The sequence below is a fragment of the Sinohyriopsis cumingii genome, chromosome 8, assembly GCF_028554795.1.
Source record: "Sinohyriopsis cumingii isolate HCF-2022 chromosome 8, ASM2855479v2, whole genome shotgun sequence".
Classification (NCBI taxonomy): Eukaryota; Metazoa; Mollusca; class Bivalvia; order Unionida; family Unionidae; genus Sinohyriopsis; species Sinohyriopsis cumingii.
Genome location: NC_142968.1, coordinates 29206572 through 29227658, shown reverse-complemented (window position 1 = coordinate 29227658; position 21087 = coordinate 29206572). Strand labels below are relative to the sequence as shown.

Below are 21087 nucleotides of genomic sequence, written 5' to 3'. Positions count from 1 at the left end.
GTATGTATGTGTGTATGTATGTATGTATGTATGTATGTATGCATGTATGCATGTATGTATGTATGTATGTAACACGGCTGTTTAGAGTACTAATAACTGTGGACATATCTCCCATGATCTGTGACCTTCACTGCCTACCGTTTGATCCAGAATGAAACACGAAATCTTTTCAATATGTTACATACCGTTGACTGGCTCCATTTCATATACCTCTTAGACCTCGTGCGTATGCAAATCTCATCAAGAAAATCCTCTTCCGACATACGCATTCATATTCTTCCTGCTATTAAATCGAAGTCATACGTCCAACTCTCTTTTCCGTATCAGGCCCCAGCTATGTGGAACGAACTGCACATATATTTTAGACACAATGGCAATGTGATCTCATTAAAGGACACAATTAAAACGCACCTATTTCGACTTCAAGAACAGATTTAAAGCTAAATAATGTTTGATCTCACCTCTGTCTGCGTGGGTTCGAGTCTCGGATTCGGCTAATGTGGGTATGTGAGAAAGCTTGCCAGTAGCTTCTCGTGGGTCGGTGGTTCTTTCCGGGTTTTTTCCGGGTTCTTCCTCCACCATTAATAATGGCCGCCATTTATAGCTTATCGTGTGCTGAAAAATGGCGTTAAACCCTACAACAACAACAACAAATAATGTTTGCCATCTTAATGATTGTCAGCATATTTCTGTTTTGTAAATTAATGGTGTTTGTTACTGTAGTCTTTTCGATGCATCGGTTTTTATGTGTTATATAATATTGAAAAGTACTTAGACCTAAAGATCATGCGCTGTACAAAGTCCACATTGTTGTTATTGTTGTTGTGGGGTTTAACGCCATTTTTCAGCACGATGGGCTATACATGGCGGCCAGTATTAATGGTGGAGGAAGAACCCGGAAAACCCCGGAAAGAACCACCGACCCACGAGAAGCTACTGGCAAGCTTTCTCACATGCCCACATTGGCTGAATCTTAGACTCGAACCGCCGCAGACAGAGGTGAGATGGCAGTGATCCGTAACGAAGAGCGCTTTAGACCACTCGGCCACATTGTGTATGTATGTATGTATGTATGTATGTATGTATGCATGCATGTAGTATGTATGTATGTATGCATGTATGTGTGTGCGTCCGTACGTGCTTGCTTATATATGTATGTATGTGCATGTGTGCTTGCGTGAGTGTGTTATATTAGTTTATCCGTTTAGCTACCTACCTAACTACCTATGTAAATTTAGGGGCCCCGAGTGGCCGATTGATCTAAAGCGCTCTCCGTTACGGATCACTACCAGCTCACCTCTGTCTGCATGGGTTCGAGTCTCGGATTCGGTTATTGTGGGTATGTGAGAAAGCTTGCCAGTAGTTTCTCGTGGGTCGGTGTTTTCCCGGGTTCTTCCTCCGCCATTACTACTGGCCGCCATGTATAGCCTATTTTGTGCTGAAAAATGGCGTTAAACCCTACAACAACAACAACAACCTATGTAAATTTCAAGCTATATGGAATATGTAACTAAATATACGATACTTGTGTGTAAAGAATATTTCATTTAATACAAGTATTAGCCATAAAACACGTATGTCAAGAAATATCAAGAGTTAGGAAATGGAAGATTTAAAAAAGAAGCACGAAGATCAGCTTTGTTACAGCACCTTCTTGCGGTTACATGTATCGTGAACAATGACGCAACAAACTGTTAATAAGGAGGAAATTTCAAGTTCGACTTGCACGAAAGTGTATCACACACTTAATTCAATATGTCATGTCGAATCTCCCATGCTGTTTTTATCAGAAAAATTTAAGATCATTTACATGTACTGTTAGTTGTTTCCATCAAGATTAAAACAAAAACTGAAACATATAAGCAGCGATCATACTATACTCAAGAGTAACTGAAAACATCAAAGATCGAATTCATGTGTTGTTCCAAGTAAAATCATTACACTCCCACATATAATAGCAAATCCTCGAATATTAGGGTGTTGGTATAAAATAATAAATTTCGTATATCAAACTGTGAGCCGCCCAAGACGCAATAATAAACATATATAAACATTCTTGCAGCTGTGTATTGTAGATTCTTGGTCAAAATATCAATGATGAATTTCAACTCATTAATCCTTAACGACGTATGAAAATAACGATAAAATTATTAACAATGTACCCATTTTCTAACAGAATTTAATATGGTACACAATTTCATCGCAATCCTTTCTGCTTTCCGTTATCCCCTCCCCTCGTATGCATATGGGATAAAATATTCATGTTTTACTCAATTTCAGAAACATGATATGCGCGGGCTGCATTTCGTTTCAGTGCTGCTTTTGGCAAGTATAATTATTACAGTAACTACCTATCAACATTCACAACAATCGTACATAATTTTAATGTCGTAATAATCTGTTTAATTGTTCTGTATCGGTAGCAAGTAATTAATTTCAATGATTAGTTTGTTTTCGAATTGCATTATGGATATTTTTTGGGGTAAAAATGTTACTATTTTAATATATGTGTATTTGTTTTTTCTTTGCAATATTTGTTAAAATCTTCAATGTATTTGTAGAATTTTGAATAACTTCCGACAAAGTATTGTTGATCATTCACATTTTAGAGCCATGTCTATGAAAAGTGAAAGTCATAATGATTAAGTATATTTTTATACAATATTCTACGCGTTGTTCTTTCAAGAATACAATTAAATTCAATAACGCAATGACGTGCTAATGTGGAGACTTGAGTCTAATAAGATAATGATGCTGTAGCTATGGAATGCGATTTTGTATAGCTTGAAAATGTGTGTAATTTAGTCGCATTTACTTTTAAATGTATATAAATATCCCTTCAACGTATCTTTCTGTAAATTAACCATACCATCTCACTAAAGTCTTAAAAATAGGATGATTTGGCAAACATACAAACACGTTGTCTGAGTCGTGCTGGTGTTTGGGAGTCATCCCTCATTCGATATTGTAACTAACACCTCAGAAACAGACCACAAAATAAGTCAATGGCCTTTAGACATTAACAATGACGATTATATTGTGCCATCGTTGTGTATAAAACATTATATCATAACTGAGTCACATTGCGAATGTTTTAACCATATTCAACATTGTATCAGCATCATAATGCAGTCATAGTTCCATGATAATATCGAACTTTATGTGCAAAATAGGTACCAGGTAGAGCTAGCAATTGCAGAACTAGGTAACTGATCATGAATGATCATTTGGAAGGAAAGGTAAACCACGCTAGCTACCTTTGGTGCTAAAACCTTCATCACCGTAATTCACAAGCTACGTCACTTCTTTCATCATACTTCAACAATAAGTGTAAATTCAGGTTCGATACCTTAAGTATCGACTATAATTAAAAATAAGTAACAGTGGTCTAATTGATAAGTGTAAGACATCCATTCGTGCAACAATGCATTAACATTACAGGTATACTGGCGATAGGATGTGCCTAAATTGGAAATCTTTTGTAACTCTTCGAAAAAAGTATTGAAAAGATAATCAGGTTATAACAATTGACCCGATAGAACGAAAGGTAGTCACGTATATGTATATAAGGTAGGACATATAAAGTAAATCTATATTGCATAGTACTTGTCTTTCAACGCATGTAAAAGCTCCACGAATTTAACCTAGTATATGCAAATCAATATATTTATCGTATGTCCTATTTTAATTGACATCAACTTGATTAGTCAATCCGTAGGAAATCATTTCTCATTCTTTTCTTGGTGTATCTTCGTAATTTGGACAGATCAGTTGCTTTTCAATTAAGGAAACAAACACACAACAGTGATTAATGACAGCTCTACTGCAATGAAGTTTGTTTTCAATATTATTTCATTTGTAAAAATTTCATAATAATTTCAGGTAACGCTGTACAGCATCGATGTATATGCAATCGCCCAAGACGGTATGTATGCAGACATGCCGCTTTGAGTGGAATGAAAATCAGGATGACAAAGGAAGAAAAATCGGGATTGGGAGAAACAAAAACAGGATCCCCCTTTGGAACATATATTTACAAAAAGTTTATAAAGGAATTCCCCAGTATTATGCTATTTTCTTAATATGAAAAACCTAACAGTCATACCTTGAAAATCTATCAATTTTTCATTCTTATCTTGTATGCAGACATTTAGTGTTAATTCAGTTAACACACTACGATTTTCAATATATGACTGTAGTGTATTTCTCGCGCAATTTCGGCATCACGTTCGCTCTCTTTGAAGAAGACGCAGCCATCGCGAATCAATGTGTTTGGTTTTGGGCGCGTTTTCAAATATCGTAATTTTTATACAAAAAATCAGAAAATCGGATTTTTCGGATTTTTTTATAAACGTTCGGGATAACATCGAGTAAACTGGATAGGTGGCAGGTCAATGTATGCAGTTTAGAGTGTACTACCGCAAAAATTGTTTTTGTACATAATATTTTGAGAAAAGATTTCAGTGTCCATAGCAGTAAGATTCAAATACTCTTCAATGTTCCTAGATTTCAACTGGAATCGATATCCCTGCCAATGTGAATCCGCTTAGTTGCACAAAAGCGTAAACACGCCCTTTTCTCTGAAAAAAAAAAAAGCGTAAATACGCCCTTTTCTGTCTCAATAACGAAAACGTAACCAGGCCGTTCTCTCTCTTAATAAAACACAATGATATTGTTCCAAAGTCCACCACCTCATACTTGCATATAGTTTGCATATAATTGCATACCATGTAAGAAGTATGTATTTCTAGTTACATATGAGGATGAACACTGCCTAACAAAACGACGTACATAAGCTCATACACAATTAAAATTAACAACCGTCAGTTATATTGATGATGGAACCTCATTTGCATTTGAAAAGTTGTTTTATTAATGAGCTTTGGCACTGGTTGGAACTCGCAAACCTACCGTTTCCTCCTCAATTATTTCAGCTTCGAAGTATGTTAGGGTATTTCTATCGTACTGTACTCGCATTCTTGTTCTTTTTTCAGCTAAAATTAAATGTGTAAATGAACGAAACGCTACGTAATTCTTAGAACATTTCGATATTTTACAACCGTTAATTATTTTGCCTTTCGCCTCTATTTTTCTAGCTTCTTACCACTGTGAGGTGAACTCATCAGATGCAAGCCAGATTATCTTCAAATTTAGACTCCTGAAGAATGACGACACAGTGGCGGTCATAAAAATGTATAATGCATCAAAGTCGTCGAGTTTCGACAGAGCTACTGATGAACAGATTTCACCGGAGTGTACCAAAGGTGACGATTCCATCAACAAAACTACTGATCCCGTTGACCATAATATATTCTTTAACCCGTCTAGTGCATTGCCATGCGGAATGGTTAAGGTATGTGAACGTGACTTACTTACATTTAGTTCCCCAAAAAAAAGGTTTTAATGTATACATTTCCCCTCTTATCCAGCTTCCTGAATAATGAGAGTGTGGAACTATTTTGAATAACATGCCGGGAATTCAGAATTCCATGCTGACGACCATTCTAGATTCTGATATTTTTCACTAGTATCGCATCAGTTGACGTAATTAATTTTGTACCGAGGCAACTGCTAAAGGCTGACCTGCTGATAGTATTCAAACCAACATCCTTCTTTCTTTCTCAAATCTGGCACGATAACTACTGACGCCTCTGTGGTTTATGCCCAGGGCGCTTTTGGGCCTACTTTACCGCACTGAGTATTGTTCGTTGGATCGGGAAATGCCCTGAGAAAATTAAAATAGAATAAATGAAATTATATTATTAGTATGCAAGTACTGGTTTTATCCGATTATATATTCCTCTATATTTATAAAATGTCGCCAATTTAATTTATGTCGAAAATAAGTGATAGGGGAATTAAAAGGTATTTGAATGTGCATGAACTTTCACATATGTAGATAAAACAATTGGTGAACCTGTTTGCAACAGCGTGAGCGTCTTAAAATTTGTAACGAAGAAATTTTCAAATGTTCTTGAGTGATAATATATGCGGGGACGCTTATATGGTTTGACAGAATACGAGTGAGTAAGAACATTACATTATTCGAGTTAGTTACATATTTATATTATATATTTATATTCTTATGAAATTATATGGCTACAAACATGATTTATCATGTGTTTCTTTGTAGTTTTAAACGAGCGCGTGTATTTGTGTGTGCTTATTTGTGTGTGTTTCTATACGTGTACACCATCTTCATCATCCATCACAAGATGTCAGCATAAGAAGCAAGTTACGTCACTTTGTAAGACAAGGTGTGAAGTTTGTCTGGTCCTCTGACTTCATTAATGTCTTGTTCTTTTGTTTGTTTTTTTTACCATACACAAACTTTTTGTTATTTGGGATTTTATGGTTTTGTTATATTGTATTACTCGTGTTTCTAAAAAAAATGTGTTACTGCAATATGATTTGACTTTTCATCATCTAATCGACAATATAAGTGGAATGGGCTGTTTATTTGGATGCTGTACCGTGCGAGTTATTGTTTCCTGTACCATGACAATGAAACATCTGGTTGATACTCTATCAATATTCGCTAAGTCGCGCCCATTGGCGATCGGAACATATCTCGGACATTTCCGTCAGGTCCTGAAATAAACTCGGAAGTAGTTGAGTGAATATGCATCCAATTTTATGTTTCTTTTTGATTCGTTTCTGGCGAAGTACACCACATATGTTACGTCAGCAAAGGAATAGATGGTTCCAATTGTGAACGTGTTACCTCCTGCCACCATATTGTTCCAGGTAAACGAATTTAGTTAAGAATATAGTTCCCAACTGCGACTAATTACATCGGGAGTTTCTTTCACGACTTCACGCAAAAGGCCGACGATCATGAAGGTAGCGATAGCTTACAGTGAGTAAAGAAAGGTGGTATGCATTTTGTTGTGCATCACGTTTGTGTATCATATTTGGTTTCATAGCCATAATAGGACTAAATATGAATAATCTGCATCAAAATAAATGTTCAACGTAATTTAGTGTAACTGCTTTTACAGGAAGGAAACATCGTCAAAGCGGTTTTCCGGTCTAAGGCAATAGCGAATACAGACAGTGATGTAGACAAGTTCTACTTGTGTCAATGCGATATCACGGCAGCTCTTGAACATATTGTTGACACTTCTGTACAAGTCAGGTAAATAGCCGTTATTTCTTGTTCCCCTTTCCGTCATTTACTTGTACAACTCCGGTGGCGTAGTGGTTAGAGCGTCCGCTTCTGATTGGGAAGTCGTGGGTTCGATCCCGGGCCGAGTCATACCAAAGACCTATAAAAATGGTACTAATAGCTGCCTCGCTTAGTGCTAAGCATTAAGAGGTTGGTGTTAGGACTTGTCGGCTTATTGAATTTGTTAAAAAGCAAATGGGAATTAAAAGTTGAGCGTGACACAGCCACAAAATGGCGGCTGATTGATAATTTAACTTCTAGGTTGTAGAGACTGAATAACGCTGTTTTTGTCGTATTAAATTGAACAGTACAAGTCATTACTTAAATAATTATCATGACTTTACTAAAGAAGGTAAGAAAAATGGAACGAGGTAACCAATAAACTAGAAGTTAGTTCTTTATTACTCAGTTTAAATGTTATAAATGATTTCATCGCGGGAGAAAGACTATGCGGATATCGAACGCACTATAGTCACGTGATATGTGCAGTTCAAACATACAGACCAATGTCTTTTGGACTGATTTCATGCAGTGGCTACGAAGACGCCACAAAGAAAACATGTGGCAACACGAAACGTTTGATAAAGGTAAATTCATGACGGTAAAAATTGCATTACTTCGGAAAAGGGCTTTCATTCAATGCAGGCAATAAATATGACCAACAATTTTGATTATAAACGGATATATTTACTTTATGTTTAGCATCCACTGTCTGACATGAAATCTGCCCACTATCTGTATAAGGAACATACAACGTAACGAGTAGATGTTGATGATCTCATGAGTTTCATTATTACTGCGTTTTCTTCGTATCAACGTTTGACACGCAGGTTTAATGACGTGATCCTTAATTACAATATGACGTAATCATTATGACCCTAGTTTGTTAATGTAGGTGGCAGGCAGTATGCGAGGAAATTGACCTTAACTGACATGACTACGACATTTTGTCTGATATTAGCCACCTTGAAAGAAAAACAATTAAAACATTTTTATATAGTTTTAATGATTCCAATAACAGTGCCGTGACAAATATAAAACAGGAAACGAATAGATCGTTGGAGGTCTTTAGCATTATACGACCTACCTTAAAATGACTGCGCAGGTTTGTTGTTACGGAAAACCAATGTGATTTCAATACTTTTGTTATAACAAAATTCATTCAAAACATATCATTATTTGTTATATAATTAAGTTTGAAATAAATAAAATTATTGGTGAAGAATTTCATATAAATTTTCAATACATATATATTCGCATGTAAAATGATATCCATATATTTTGTACATATAACAATTAAAGATTCCCCATCATGCCATGCGACTCTTGATATTTGTGCCTATATTTGCTATACTTCCAGCAATGAAAGTGAGTATTTTGTGACTTTGAGCGACTAAGAGAAACTATAATACCTTTCAGTCATAGAAATTAGTTTTGCGAAAGATAAAACAATCCCCGTGTGATGTTTCGCTCAGTTTGACGCCCTTTTGCAGTCAGAGTAAAAGATATATACACAATTTCAAACATTTAATGAATTGCTATATGTTAGGTTATCACAAACATTCCATTCTCTCCAATCGCCTATACATTTTAATGACCATGAAATAAATTCAACTGCAACTGAGGTGACAAAGGTCAGGTCGACAAAAACTTCTCAAGCCTCAATCACAGACAAAAAGTAAACACACAATATAGATATACGTAACAATACTCAAATAAGTGAAACGCAGGAAAACGTACAAGAGCCTATATAGTTTAAGTGATCTTTCTGTCTCCATTAGATATGTATCATTTAAAATTTTACAGAGATCACCTTTAAAGAGCAGACGAACTATATCGGTCCGCCGGCTATCAAGTTCTAATGAAGCTGCTGGTGAGCAAGCTCAGGTCGTCTAGCCGCGGCTTGGAGCCAATGCTGGTCATGTCCAAAAATAATATTTTAAACAAAGATGGTTATGTTGTGCATCACGTATAAAGCTTCTGATTTATTACAACCATCCTATTTAAAGTCGAAGAAATTGTGCGCTCTGATGTCTTCCATAGTATTTGGCGAATTCAATATTACCCGTCAGAGACTTGGTGTAATGGAACGATCTATATGGATGATTAGCGAATCGAGTTTGGGGAATTTTCTATAAATGGGGATAGAAACCTTGCTGCACATGACCTATATACTATGAGAAACAAGAATGTTAAACTGATACAATGATTTGCTCCTTTACACACTAACAAAATCTTTTATCTTTGAATCCCATGGGTATGAATAGAAACTACTAATTCCTGTCCATTTCTTAGAATAAGCTTATTAAATGATTTGTTCATCTTTTTTCCTTTAGAATGTCTTTTGCATTTTTTTCCTGTTAAATACCTAAAGGTGTATTATTTAAACTTTGCTGTACAGAAACAGAAACAATTCAAATTAGATATGGACCTGCGATATCTCATTTGGTTCTCTATGAGATGCGTGCGAGATACCTTTGCACGCCACCCAGGTTTGGCTGCCGCCGTGTGTCTCTGTGAAGGCATTTTACTTTCGCTCTCCTTTCCTCGGCATATTAAAGCTAATAAGGCAATTAAAGTGCCGTTAAAAACAATCAACAAAATAATCCATTTACAGAATCAACATTTTGGTAAAGTATACAGAGTGAGGGACAGACGTAGAAAAATACTATTCAACGTTTTTTGTGCTTTGAATACACTAAAAAATTGTCTCCTTTGTCAATATCTGGTTTCCAGTTTTCATTTTGTAAGTGAGAACTGAATTGGTCTTTAAGAATTCTGAAATATGTGAGGTTTTATACTTGGAAACGACAAAACAGAGATAGGTTTAGAATGGAAGCATAGAGGCATAGACAACTTAAAGATTACCCTAGTAACAGAGCCCTCTCAATATTATGTTACAGTGACATCCAGTACAGAACAATCAGCAATGCGAGATCGGCGGTGCTTGAGATCTATGACAGCGGTGACGTCCTTGTGACAAGCAGCACCACGAAAAACTTGGGGGATATCATCTACTTTCGAGTCACATACACGCGAAATGTAACTACCGGTGAGTATGACAATAAAATACCACTACTGCTGCTGCGACTACTAATACTACTACTGCATCCTTTATTTGTGATGGTGATAGTGATGTTGCTGAATGTTGTTGGGGCAATTGTTTTGTTGTTGTTGCTATTGTTGATGCTAGTGTCTTTGTTGCTGCTATAGCTGATAACGCTAATATTATGACTATTCCGGCCGCAATTATTGTTGTGGTTGTTTTCATAGATGATTATTGGCTTCGGCTTCATTTGCAGTGGATCAGCTGAAGGAGCTTTTATAGTCGAGACAACTAATATGTGCGTGTATGTGTGTGTGTGTCTGTGTGTGCGTGTCTATGTATGTGTTTGTGTTTGGATTTCTAACGTAGGGTTAAAAAAAAAGTCAGTCATATCGCCACGATGCCTGCAGTGTTAAAGTTTATAGTGATGTCTAGCACTGTCGCATCATTACGCAGACATGTAGCATAATGTCGCATCGAGTCACATTATCCTGACACTAAGACAACCAGTCCTAACACTGACCTCATAATGCGGAGCGCCTAGCTAGGCAGCTGCTAGTACCATTTTAGAAGTGTTTGGTACGACTCGGCCAGGGTTCGAACCCGCGAACTCCCGCATCTAAATCGGACGCTCTAAACACTAGGCAACTGATATGAAAATAGTTGATCGCTTTTTAAACGATCATTACCAAAAATTTCTTGCACTTTTCTTCTTAAAAAATACATAACACGTTTGGCATAATTGTTGACTTATACATAAATCGGTAAGTTAATATCATATACACTTAATAATGTATCAATATACAGAGGTATGATTTCATTTATATTTGTACTGGTATTGTTTATGGGTATGCGATTATTACCATAGCACAGCACTGGGATCTCGTTAGATTAAAACCTGTTATGAATGTATGGTCTTAAACTAAGCAATATAAAAGAGCGAAAACCGACACGTTTTGTAAAATTCAACAAATAATTAATTTCACTAGATTACAAAGTGAAATTTTGAAAACGACTTTATAGTTGTATGAATTAAATAATAAATAGTTCTAAAAAGGTATCACTATTCTAATTATATAATGTTCGTATTGAATCCCAGTGGTATTCCAGATATGTTTTGATACTGAACGTGTTGATGTGCATGTAGTCTCGAATATGGTAATGTATCAATGGACTGGAATGTGATCATGTGTTGACAGTATTTGGGTGTATTACAATAATATTAACACAATTTCCTTGTCTAAATTCACTATAATTCCAAATTCATATTTTTATTCCGATAATATTATTGAGGACTTTGTAATTCCAGTGAATAAAAATTTAAACAAATAAATAAATTCAGCAAAATTAAAAACTGGACACAACATTTAGATTGACTCTGATTCAGATGTTAAAGCACGAATTAATAATTCTTAGATAAATAAGACTGTATACCCCTAAACTTGACCTTGGTCACAATTGCCATTTTCTGAAAATACTCTGTCAACTTAATATGACGTTCCCGTCCTGGAAACAGGTCATAATCAAAACCTTATCTTTAATTCAAATTGAAGTAATGAATTAATACTGATCTGAATATATAATCTCTACTCATATATAAATATTAGCTATATATAATGTTGTTTAGAAATAAGTGTCACTGGTCGGGTACACCATTAACTTGAGTTTTGACATTGGTCAAGTACAACATACAGATAATCATTAGCCCAAGGTAGGGAAGGATGACCACTGATCCTGCATGTTTTGTAAATAAATGTGCATCGTCGTGGCCATGCAACATATATAACACAGTCGGAAGGCACTTGGGCTGTAGTAATCCAAAGGCACCTAGGGAGAATGAACGACGGAATAAACCGAGTAAATAAAGCGTTGACGTCCTCAGCCTTGATCGCATATCCACCTCTGTTGCAAGACGTATGTGGGAAGCTTGGATTCGTATAGCGCAACCAACGGCCACGGTTGCATCATCAGTAGGGGAGGAAGACCGTGTAGAACGGTACAACTGTCATTTTAACAAATGTGTCGTCTGGTACAGGAGATGACGGCAAAACGTATGACATCGTGACAAATTGTAACCCTTTTTCCTTCCTTTGCTTCCGCACCTCTTTCTGACACATTCGGGGATTATCACACTAATTTTAGACAACACAGTTCTGGGAACATCGTCTCTAGGCAAAGCGATTGTTATTATAACTGTCAATTCTGCGGTGGTGAACTATCTCTTCAAACACTAGGGTACAAATCCCCCTACCGGTGTTTTCTGACTTGATAGTCTACTTTGGTGCGACAATCTCCATAACAACGTACAAGTCCAACACATTCTCGAGAGACTCATTCTCTTGGTTGACACCATATAGAGGAAAGATCGAGTCATTCACTCGAATTGTCTCTCCACCAATCTGTCTTTACTCGGATCTGTACGCTTTGGGGGAGTCCTATTATCGAACTTTTTGTGACGAGGTGGAAAGCACAAGTTATCCACAGTCGGCTTTCCAGTCGCAAGCCCAGTAGATTGGGCTGTGTATGCACAGTCGATCATTTGGGAGGGGTTGTGGATATTTGTCTACCCTCCCACGGTCCTGTTATAAAAATAATCCAGATGTTACGAGGTCAGAATTGCAAGATGATTCTGATAGCCCCTCTCAGGTGGGACAAGTCCTGTGTCACCGATCTACTCGATCTAGCAAATAGATCTGATCAGGTAGATCCCGACCAACCCGAATCTTTTGAAGCAATTACGGTTCGATCCCTGCCCGGACAGTCTTCTTTTACACGCTTGGTTCTTATCAGGACAGCCTTGCGAGACAAACAACTTAAATATTTGATTGTGGGTTGTGTAGAAAATCTTAAGAGCAAGAAGGCCCTCAATTCTGAATGCTTACGAGGGAAACTGATGCATTTTCAGGGACTGATGCCAGACTAATAATATCGTCCCTATGAGTGCCACAATTCCTCATCTGACCGACGTTTGTTCTCTGGATCATTGAAGAGTAACAGTTGGCCCCCGTCGCTATCAAACGCTACCGCTCTATGATATTGGTTACAGTCAGGCATCATGGCAGATATGATATTGGGCATGATAAAGATCTTTCCGATTTTTTAGCCAAGCTTGGTCTCAATCAACCGAAACCTCTTTTGTTTCCAAAATGAAACCTGTCCTGGTTTTAGCATGGTTCAATTCGAAGAAATTCGAGCCCACACTTCGCTAAAGTTATTATCATAAAAGACATGTTTCATGATAGACTTTTCTTCCTCATGCAATGTAAGCTAGCTGCATTCCCTTTCCGTCCATCAGAACTATCTGCGGTTCAGATTAAATGGCTCAGTGGTCCTCTTGACACAACTAAGCTTTGTAGCCAGATACAAATTAGCGTATCTCTGTAACCAAAGAATCGTCATTCGCTCCCTCTCTTCCACAGGCAGGTCAATAACAGCAACCATGCCAGATCATATTCGCGCTCTCCAACATTAATTGAAACGCACATAGATAATTCGTGGCACTCGCAAACTTCTCATCCTCCCGGTGAACGCCGGGAAGCAGGAAATCACCCATGAAGCCCTTGCTTCTTTGTTGATGTGGGTTATACACTCGGCGTGCTCTGAAATCTCACAAGATCAAAGTTACCTCATGATAATTACCGCTCACGAGATTAGAGACATCTCTGCGAGCCTCGTGTTCGAGCGTAACAGTTAGATCCGATATATAATATAAACTGTTGGCTGGCATGCAGAGTCAACCTTCTCGAATTTTTATCTAAGAGATTTAGTGTCGCAGAGTCAAACCTTGAATCTGGTAGGTACGGTGGCGGCAGCACAGACTGCCACCAGACCCAAATAAATCCATCAACACATCCTGTTATTTTCGCTGAATTCGCCATTGAAATTGTGTAGGTAGGAATATTCACATTAGCAATCCAGATATTCTTTTCTAGAAGAATAAACGAGGTAGAGGTCGGGTGCTCAACATTCCGTTCTCCCATTACTTATTCTCTTAACGAGATGTGATTACGGATCGTATTCGAACCAGTAAGCAATTTTTAAATTGCGTCTTCGAAAATATTTACCCTATCACATTACTTAAAAACCCTCCCAACCAATCGTCATGCGAGCATCCTGGTTAGTTTCTCGCTCATCTAATAAACTAGCGACAACATCTAGCGGTACCAAGGGAAGGTAATCGGCAAAGGTTATTGCCCTTTGTCTGCTTGAAATTGGAAATGACTATTTTCGTCATTAAGTAGGGCTGAATTCGATGGGTAGCAAGTTAATATTCCTAAAGTAAAGTGATCTGGTAAGTATTTTAAAAACATAATATACTTAAAAGTATGCTTTTTTGCAGAAAGAATTTTCCCGATTCGCGCCTACGTTGATGAACTGGATGTAGCTTCAGTTAGTACTTTTTCTGATGCGGTGAAACTAATCGAGAATGGGTATGTGAAAATTCTTCTTCTAACTTCCATACATGCATGCATGCATGTATGTATGTATGTATGTATGTATGTATGTATGTATGTATGTATGTATGCATGTATGTATGTATGTATGTATGTATGTATGGTAATGTATGTATGTATGTATGTATGTATGTATGTATGTATGTATGTATGTATGTATGGTAATGTATGTATCGTAATTAATTTAAATATCATAACATTAAAATATACTAGCATTTCTATTTTTCCAGATAATTTATATGGTAATGAAAAATATCGATTTTTCTAAATCATATTGGCTTATGTTTACATAATTATGTTATACTTCGATGCGTAAGGCAGGGCCAGTACTGTCTGGAATTGTTCTAGGTTCACCAGATTGCGTTTCAACCTTGCTTGACGAGCAAGATCGCTTACTTTATACTGCTACGATATTTTCCGTTACAAATAAGTTTTGGTTTTGCATTTCCGATTGTGTTGGTGCATTTCTTTTTTAAACTATATTTGCCTGCTCCTGCATAGATACTGTACCTAAATATTCACAGTCACAGCTCCCCCCCCCCATAAATGAACACACACACACACACACACACACACACACACACACACACATATGGTATCAAGGTACCAATTGTTTTTCCATAGACCTTAATGCTAATGTTTGGGAAAATAAATATATTTTCTATCCTACTTTAGCATGCATGTCACACACTTTCCTAGAGAGCAGTGTTAGATTGTCAATTTGACAATGACAGAACCAGGTACTCCATTGCATTTAAGAGAGATAACTCCACTGGAACTAGACAGGGGTGAGAGTTATCTAGTCACAACAGGCACATTTTCAGCCATGTGTACCATATTTTAAAAAAATCATAAAAAATACAAAATATAACCTAAATAGAAATTAACATACACTCACATGTTGCCAAGAGGCTACACTTTTTTTTAAGCCTAACAGAAAGTATAACTCTTACATAATGCACCAATCACAGCTAGTGCTGTTCTTTATTTCTGAATGCAATCTTCCCTTCACCTTAGGCTCCGCCCACCTGGTCTTGCGCAATTGGTACCGTTATGCCATATATATATATATATATATATATATATATATATATATATATATATATATATATATACCATTGTGTTGGCTATACTGCGCGTGTTCATGCATTTCTTTTTTAAACTATGTGTTTCTGTTCCTGCATAGGTACAATACCTAAATATTCACATTGACAGCCCCCCCCCCCCCATGAATGAACACACACACACACACATATATATATACTTCGGTAAACATTGTAACACAAAAAAAATGGGATCTGTATATACAAAAACATTTTGTTGCTGGTCGTGGTCATTGTTTTTAAAATCATTGTTTGTACATTTAAATTTTCAAAATCTGCACATCTCATCAAGGTTATGTCACCTGCTCTCCCCCCCCCCACACACGCACAAACAAACACACGCATAAAGAATCCAAAATATTTTCTTTAAATGAAACATTCATCTAGTACAAAATCATTTTACCTCAGTTCTTAATTAAACGCGGCTATATTCATGTGGGTACAAAATATATGCATGCAGTTACCTTCTATTTGCTTCCAACATTTTATGCAGTTGCCCAACCTCTGCTGGATCCACTTTGGCGGGAAATAGCTTTGGAACATTCTCAAATAATTCTACACGCTCCACTGGAAATAACTGGGTACTGGAAACGCCTCAGTTCCAAACATTTTCCAAGGAGGATCATGGTGTTGGAACTAGGATGATCTACTTTAGAGCCAGACTCGGGTACTGTTTCCTGACCTCCGATCCGATTTGCCTAAGTCCAGTACGTGTCTAAATCCTAACCGTGCCGTTTCCAATCTTTGTTTCTGCCTCCGTATCTATCTTTCTGTTTCTTTCATTTTGTTACCATTCTATAATTTGTTAATGACGAACTTGTGGATATCAATTTTAGTTTAGAACTATCGCTTTCCCAGTTAAATGTAAAAATTCAGCATTGTATTTGTGTGTCAAATTTATTTCTTTATTTGTTAATTTTTTATCACAGATTACCATAGTCTATCCATTAACAGGGAAATTCACCCTAGGATTTTTCTCAACATATAACTAGGAAAATACGATTTAAACTTCCTCTATCTGAATCCAAAAGTAATATGTGACAGAATGTTTGCTGTATTAAAAGTTGTAATAAATTATCTTGCATATTCAAGGTTCAAACAGAAAAAGATACTTTGATGACTGTCTTAAGAAATAAAAATACAATTTTTCTAAAATAAAAGTTAATTATAATCTAAAAGTACTTTTAACGTAGATACAACTACCGATTGGATAGCATTAGTATTGTTTGCTTAAAACACTATATTGTTGTCTTCTCTCTCTCTCTCTCTCTCTCTCTCTCTCTCTCTCTCTCTCGTCACTTCTTATAAGCAAGATGAGTTATTCTTGCAGAATCGATTGGTAATATAGTACTCTAATACTTATCATTGGAAGTACGAAGATCACTAAGGCATGAATTTTCAACTAAGAAAGTGATGTAAATCAAATTTCATTTGTGGGTTTCGAGTTTTATTTGAATTCGCGGCGGCTAGAAGCCAGGAATGTGTACACACGGTACTGCATATCATTGCTTGAAATGACATACCGGCATATGCAAATATTGAAGTAGCAACTTATGTAAGGTTGGAGTCAGTGACGGTGAGTGCGGCTTGAGGAGAGGAAAACTCATGCCTATGGCGATGAAAGGGTTCATAGTAATATTCATGCCCAGGGCCGGCGCTACTATATAGGCAAACTATGCAGCCGCCTAGGGCGCTGATTTCAGGGGGGCGCATTTTTAATATTTTTTTTATTGTTTATACATTTGGAAATTGATATTTTCCGGGGGGGGGGGGGGCGCCAGAATCTAACCTTGCCTAGGGCGCCAGATAGTCTGGCAGGGTCTGGCGCCGGCCCTGTTCATGCCTCGAAGTTATCAATTGGTATATCGTCGTTGGAACTGTTGATGAAATATATGTGAACTGAAGTTTTTATTCCCGGAGGAAAGAGGGTTTTTAACAAGGCGGTTGTTTCTATTAAAATGTTTTTTGAAACATGTATCATTATAGGTGGGATGGATTCACGCGCAGTGATTTAGATTTGCCGTGTAGGATAATGTCATTAGCTTCCAACGCGCTCCTTGTCCTGCATGAATTATGTTCATCATGATCATTATCATCATCATTATAATCATCATCATCAACAACAACAACAACAACTTCGTCTTCATTATTATTATTATTATTATTATTATTATTATTATTATTATTATTTATAGTCTTGTCCTGTCAGAAAGAAGCGAGATGTAGATGAAACTGTCTTGGATTCTGAATACACGCAGACTATCCTTGTAGTTCAAGGGCGAGGCTCTGAGGGTTTGTTTGTCTATCGATCGATCTATATATTTTCTATATGATCGCCTTTCTGTGTCTATCTATCGGACAGTCATTATGGCTGGCTGCGAATATATATGTTTCAGCTATCAATGCAGACACCTATTCACACACACACACACACACACACACACCTCAGATATGTACAATCGGCCTTATGCGCTCTCCTGAATGAAGTAAGAGGCAATTGATGAAGGCAAGAACCGCAATAGCTTCATCCTTCTTGTGGACGACTAATGAACGAAAGGCTCGGGGATCGAATCCTACTTTCAGATGAATCATGACGGTCACCATTATTTGTCTTTAGGCAAGGCACATCAGTCAGTTATGTCAACATTAAAGAACCTACATGTACATGTGTTGCTGTCTCGTTAAATACCCCACCCCCCAACAAACAAAAAAACCATACATACAGATACATGGATGGATTTTAATGTTGTCAAGCATTTCAGTGAGATATAAATATTAGTTATACATGATAATGACAATACTCGGCGGTGAAACAAATAGAGAGCTGTCTGTTAAGATCAGAAGCTTACCGTCATACATGATATTTAATTCGGCTTTGTCCTTTGAGTGCAATATGTCAATTACAGTGACTTAACATCATGTTGATTTCTTTTGAAGTATACAAAGTAATTGCTGTCATCTTCTAATTGCTCTACAGTTGGTAGGTTCGTAATGATACTGTTTAAAATAACAATCAATAATTAATGCAAAAAGTGAATGTACAAAATTCAAACATGGAAGGTAAAAAATGAAATTAGATACTTTGACTCCATGTTTCGCCATAAAATCAATATAAAAACACGCAGATTTTTTTTATTATTAAAAATACAATATTTGCATTTACTAAATTACTTGCAGCTGATCCCGGTCCAAGTATTGAACCAGACTGCAGCAAGAGTGTACCCTTTATACTCATTGTTACAATGATGTTGCTCATTTTGGTCACGGAAATTACGGTCACGGGCGCAATGTCATTCAAGGTCATACGAAGATATGTAGCCGCATCCTAGGGACAGAAATTTGACAGATCTTACACGCAGAATGAACGAAGTTGCCCTTCCTTCGTAGCACAAATTTTTGTATATTGCAAAGAAATATTAATCTCTTTGTATTATCCTCACACAACGAAGCCTGCAGACACGAAACTACCGTATAAATTCTCTTGTAAGTCGAGTCCAACAGCCTGAATAATCGAGTATCAATAGATAATTAAAGTACTTCAAAAGCGTACACAAAATTAGATTGATTTTCATATGAAGGTGTTCGATGAAACTTTTGTACCAATTTTAACATACGCTTGTGAAATGTGGAGATTTAATGAAATTTGATATAGCTTGGCTTAATGGCTTAGCGGTTCGAAGAAAAACTTATTGCATGTATTGTACAAACATTTAAGTGATAATTCCTGTGAAAATTGAATGGTTTCTTGAAGTTCAATGAACATAGATAATGTTACGTAAGGAGAAATACAAGTGTTGTATCAGTTATACGGTTAATAAAGTGTAGAACAACGATAAAATAAATCAATAAATACAAGATTGGGCAGCTGACATTAATAAGTCCAAATTTCATAATGTTTAGAACTGGTTTGGATTTAGAAAAGACGTATTTATCATTACCAAGAATATATATAAAAAATTAATTAATTTTAGAATTGCAAATCATAGATTTCTCGTTGAAACTGGTAGGTGGACCAATGTTCTCTATCATGGAAGATATTGCACACTTTGTCATTCTCAAGAAATAGGGGACCAATATCACTATCTTCTGTCATGTTCTTATTTGGGCGATGAAAGGCAAAAATGTATACCTCATATTATACTTCCAATTCTAATGTTTATAAATATAATCAATTAATTAATATAGGTAACGTACAACTCCTACAAAAACTTGTAAGTAATGAGATTGTGTTATTGTAAGCCCTGTTAAGCATCATTTAATTTCATCACACGCTATATATTCATGTTCTATTTCTTATATATCTCATATGTTGTAACTTGAACAACATCAGTGTAATAAAGTCTTGTCTTGTGCATTGCACAGTCTCAGATCTGCAAGAGCATAATGCGCCAGCAGATCTGGTTCTATGCAGTTTGTTAGGAATAATCTGTAGGAAACAAACAGCATATGCCCTGATCTCCCGACGCATCATACAATGGCAGATCAAGGTCAGTTTTGTTTGCAGTTGGTCTGATCTTACAAGAGGGTAGGTAAAGTACCACATTTATTTATGTAACAAGCGTACGTCATTAAATTTTCAATCGCCAAAGTTTTACTTAATTGTAAATCCCCATACAAATACTCTTATTTTTTAACAAAGCGGTCGAAGTTGTTGTTTACTTGAATAACTAATTATAATAACATTCCTTTCCGGGACTGTTTCAAACAAATGTATGTTTTTTTATACCTTTCACAAAAGTAGCAGACTTTAAAAAAAAATAAAAAAAAAATAACATTTCAGGTTTAAAGACATGATATGTTTAATCAATTATTTTTAAATGCCCTTTATTTCTCTGGAATTGGTAACCATATATGCTGTCCGTACTTATTGATACTTGTGTTCGAAAACGCGTGTTATTAATAAGAGCTACTATTTACTGCCATTGTCTATGATATTGTTGCATTTTAAATATTCTCTACCATCCAAGAAAAATAATAAATTGAGAGGTCACTAGATTGCATTCCTTACTGACTTATTTCCGATTAGACCGTTTTGTCAAGAGCGCAGCTGATATGCGAAAACATACGGTTTCATCAAGAGCGTACCGGTTACGTGAAATACAGCTTTATCAAGAGCATAACTCATATGTGAAACAATTTTATCAGCAGCGAAGCTGATACGAGAAACTTACCTTGTCTGTAGGAAACTTATTTAAATCGAGAAGATGCATGATTATTATTACATAATGCTATAAAACGCGAAATGTTCCATTAGAAAATTGCAGGTACGTATATTCAAGATGTTGTACAATTGCAGAAGAGCCTATAGTGTCCGAC

The 21087-nt window shown here is 36.4% G+C and overlaps 1 protein-coding gene across 1 annotated transcript in view; it reads left to right on the top strand.

The window, feature by feature from the left end:
- The window catches only part of LOC149793213 (uncharacterized), a 24361-nt gene extending 3595 nt beyond the window's left edge, over nt 1-20766 (top strand). The window contains exons 2-10 of the mRNA XM_089967177.1: nt 2281-2325; nt 3883-3925; nt 5097-5353; nt 7002-7138; nt 10072-10220; nt 14554-14644; nt 16265-16478; nt 17967-18063; nt 18949-20766. Of these exons, the coding sequence (XP_089823303.1) occupies nt 2281-2325; nt 3883-3925; nt 5097-5353; nt 7002-7138; nt 10072-10220; nt 14554-14644; nt 16265-16478; nt 17967-18063; nt 18949-19100 (1185 nt within the window). The 3' untranslated portion in view covers nt 19101-20766. The remainder of the gene's footprint in view (nt 1-2280; nt 2326-3882; nt 3926-5096; nt 5354-7001; nt 7139-10071; nt 10221-14553; nt 14645-16264; nt 16479-17966; nt 18064-18948) is intronic.
- The last annotated feature ends 321 nt before the right edge of the window (nt 20767-21087 follow it).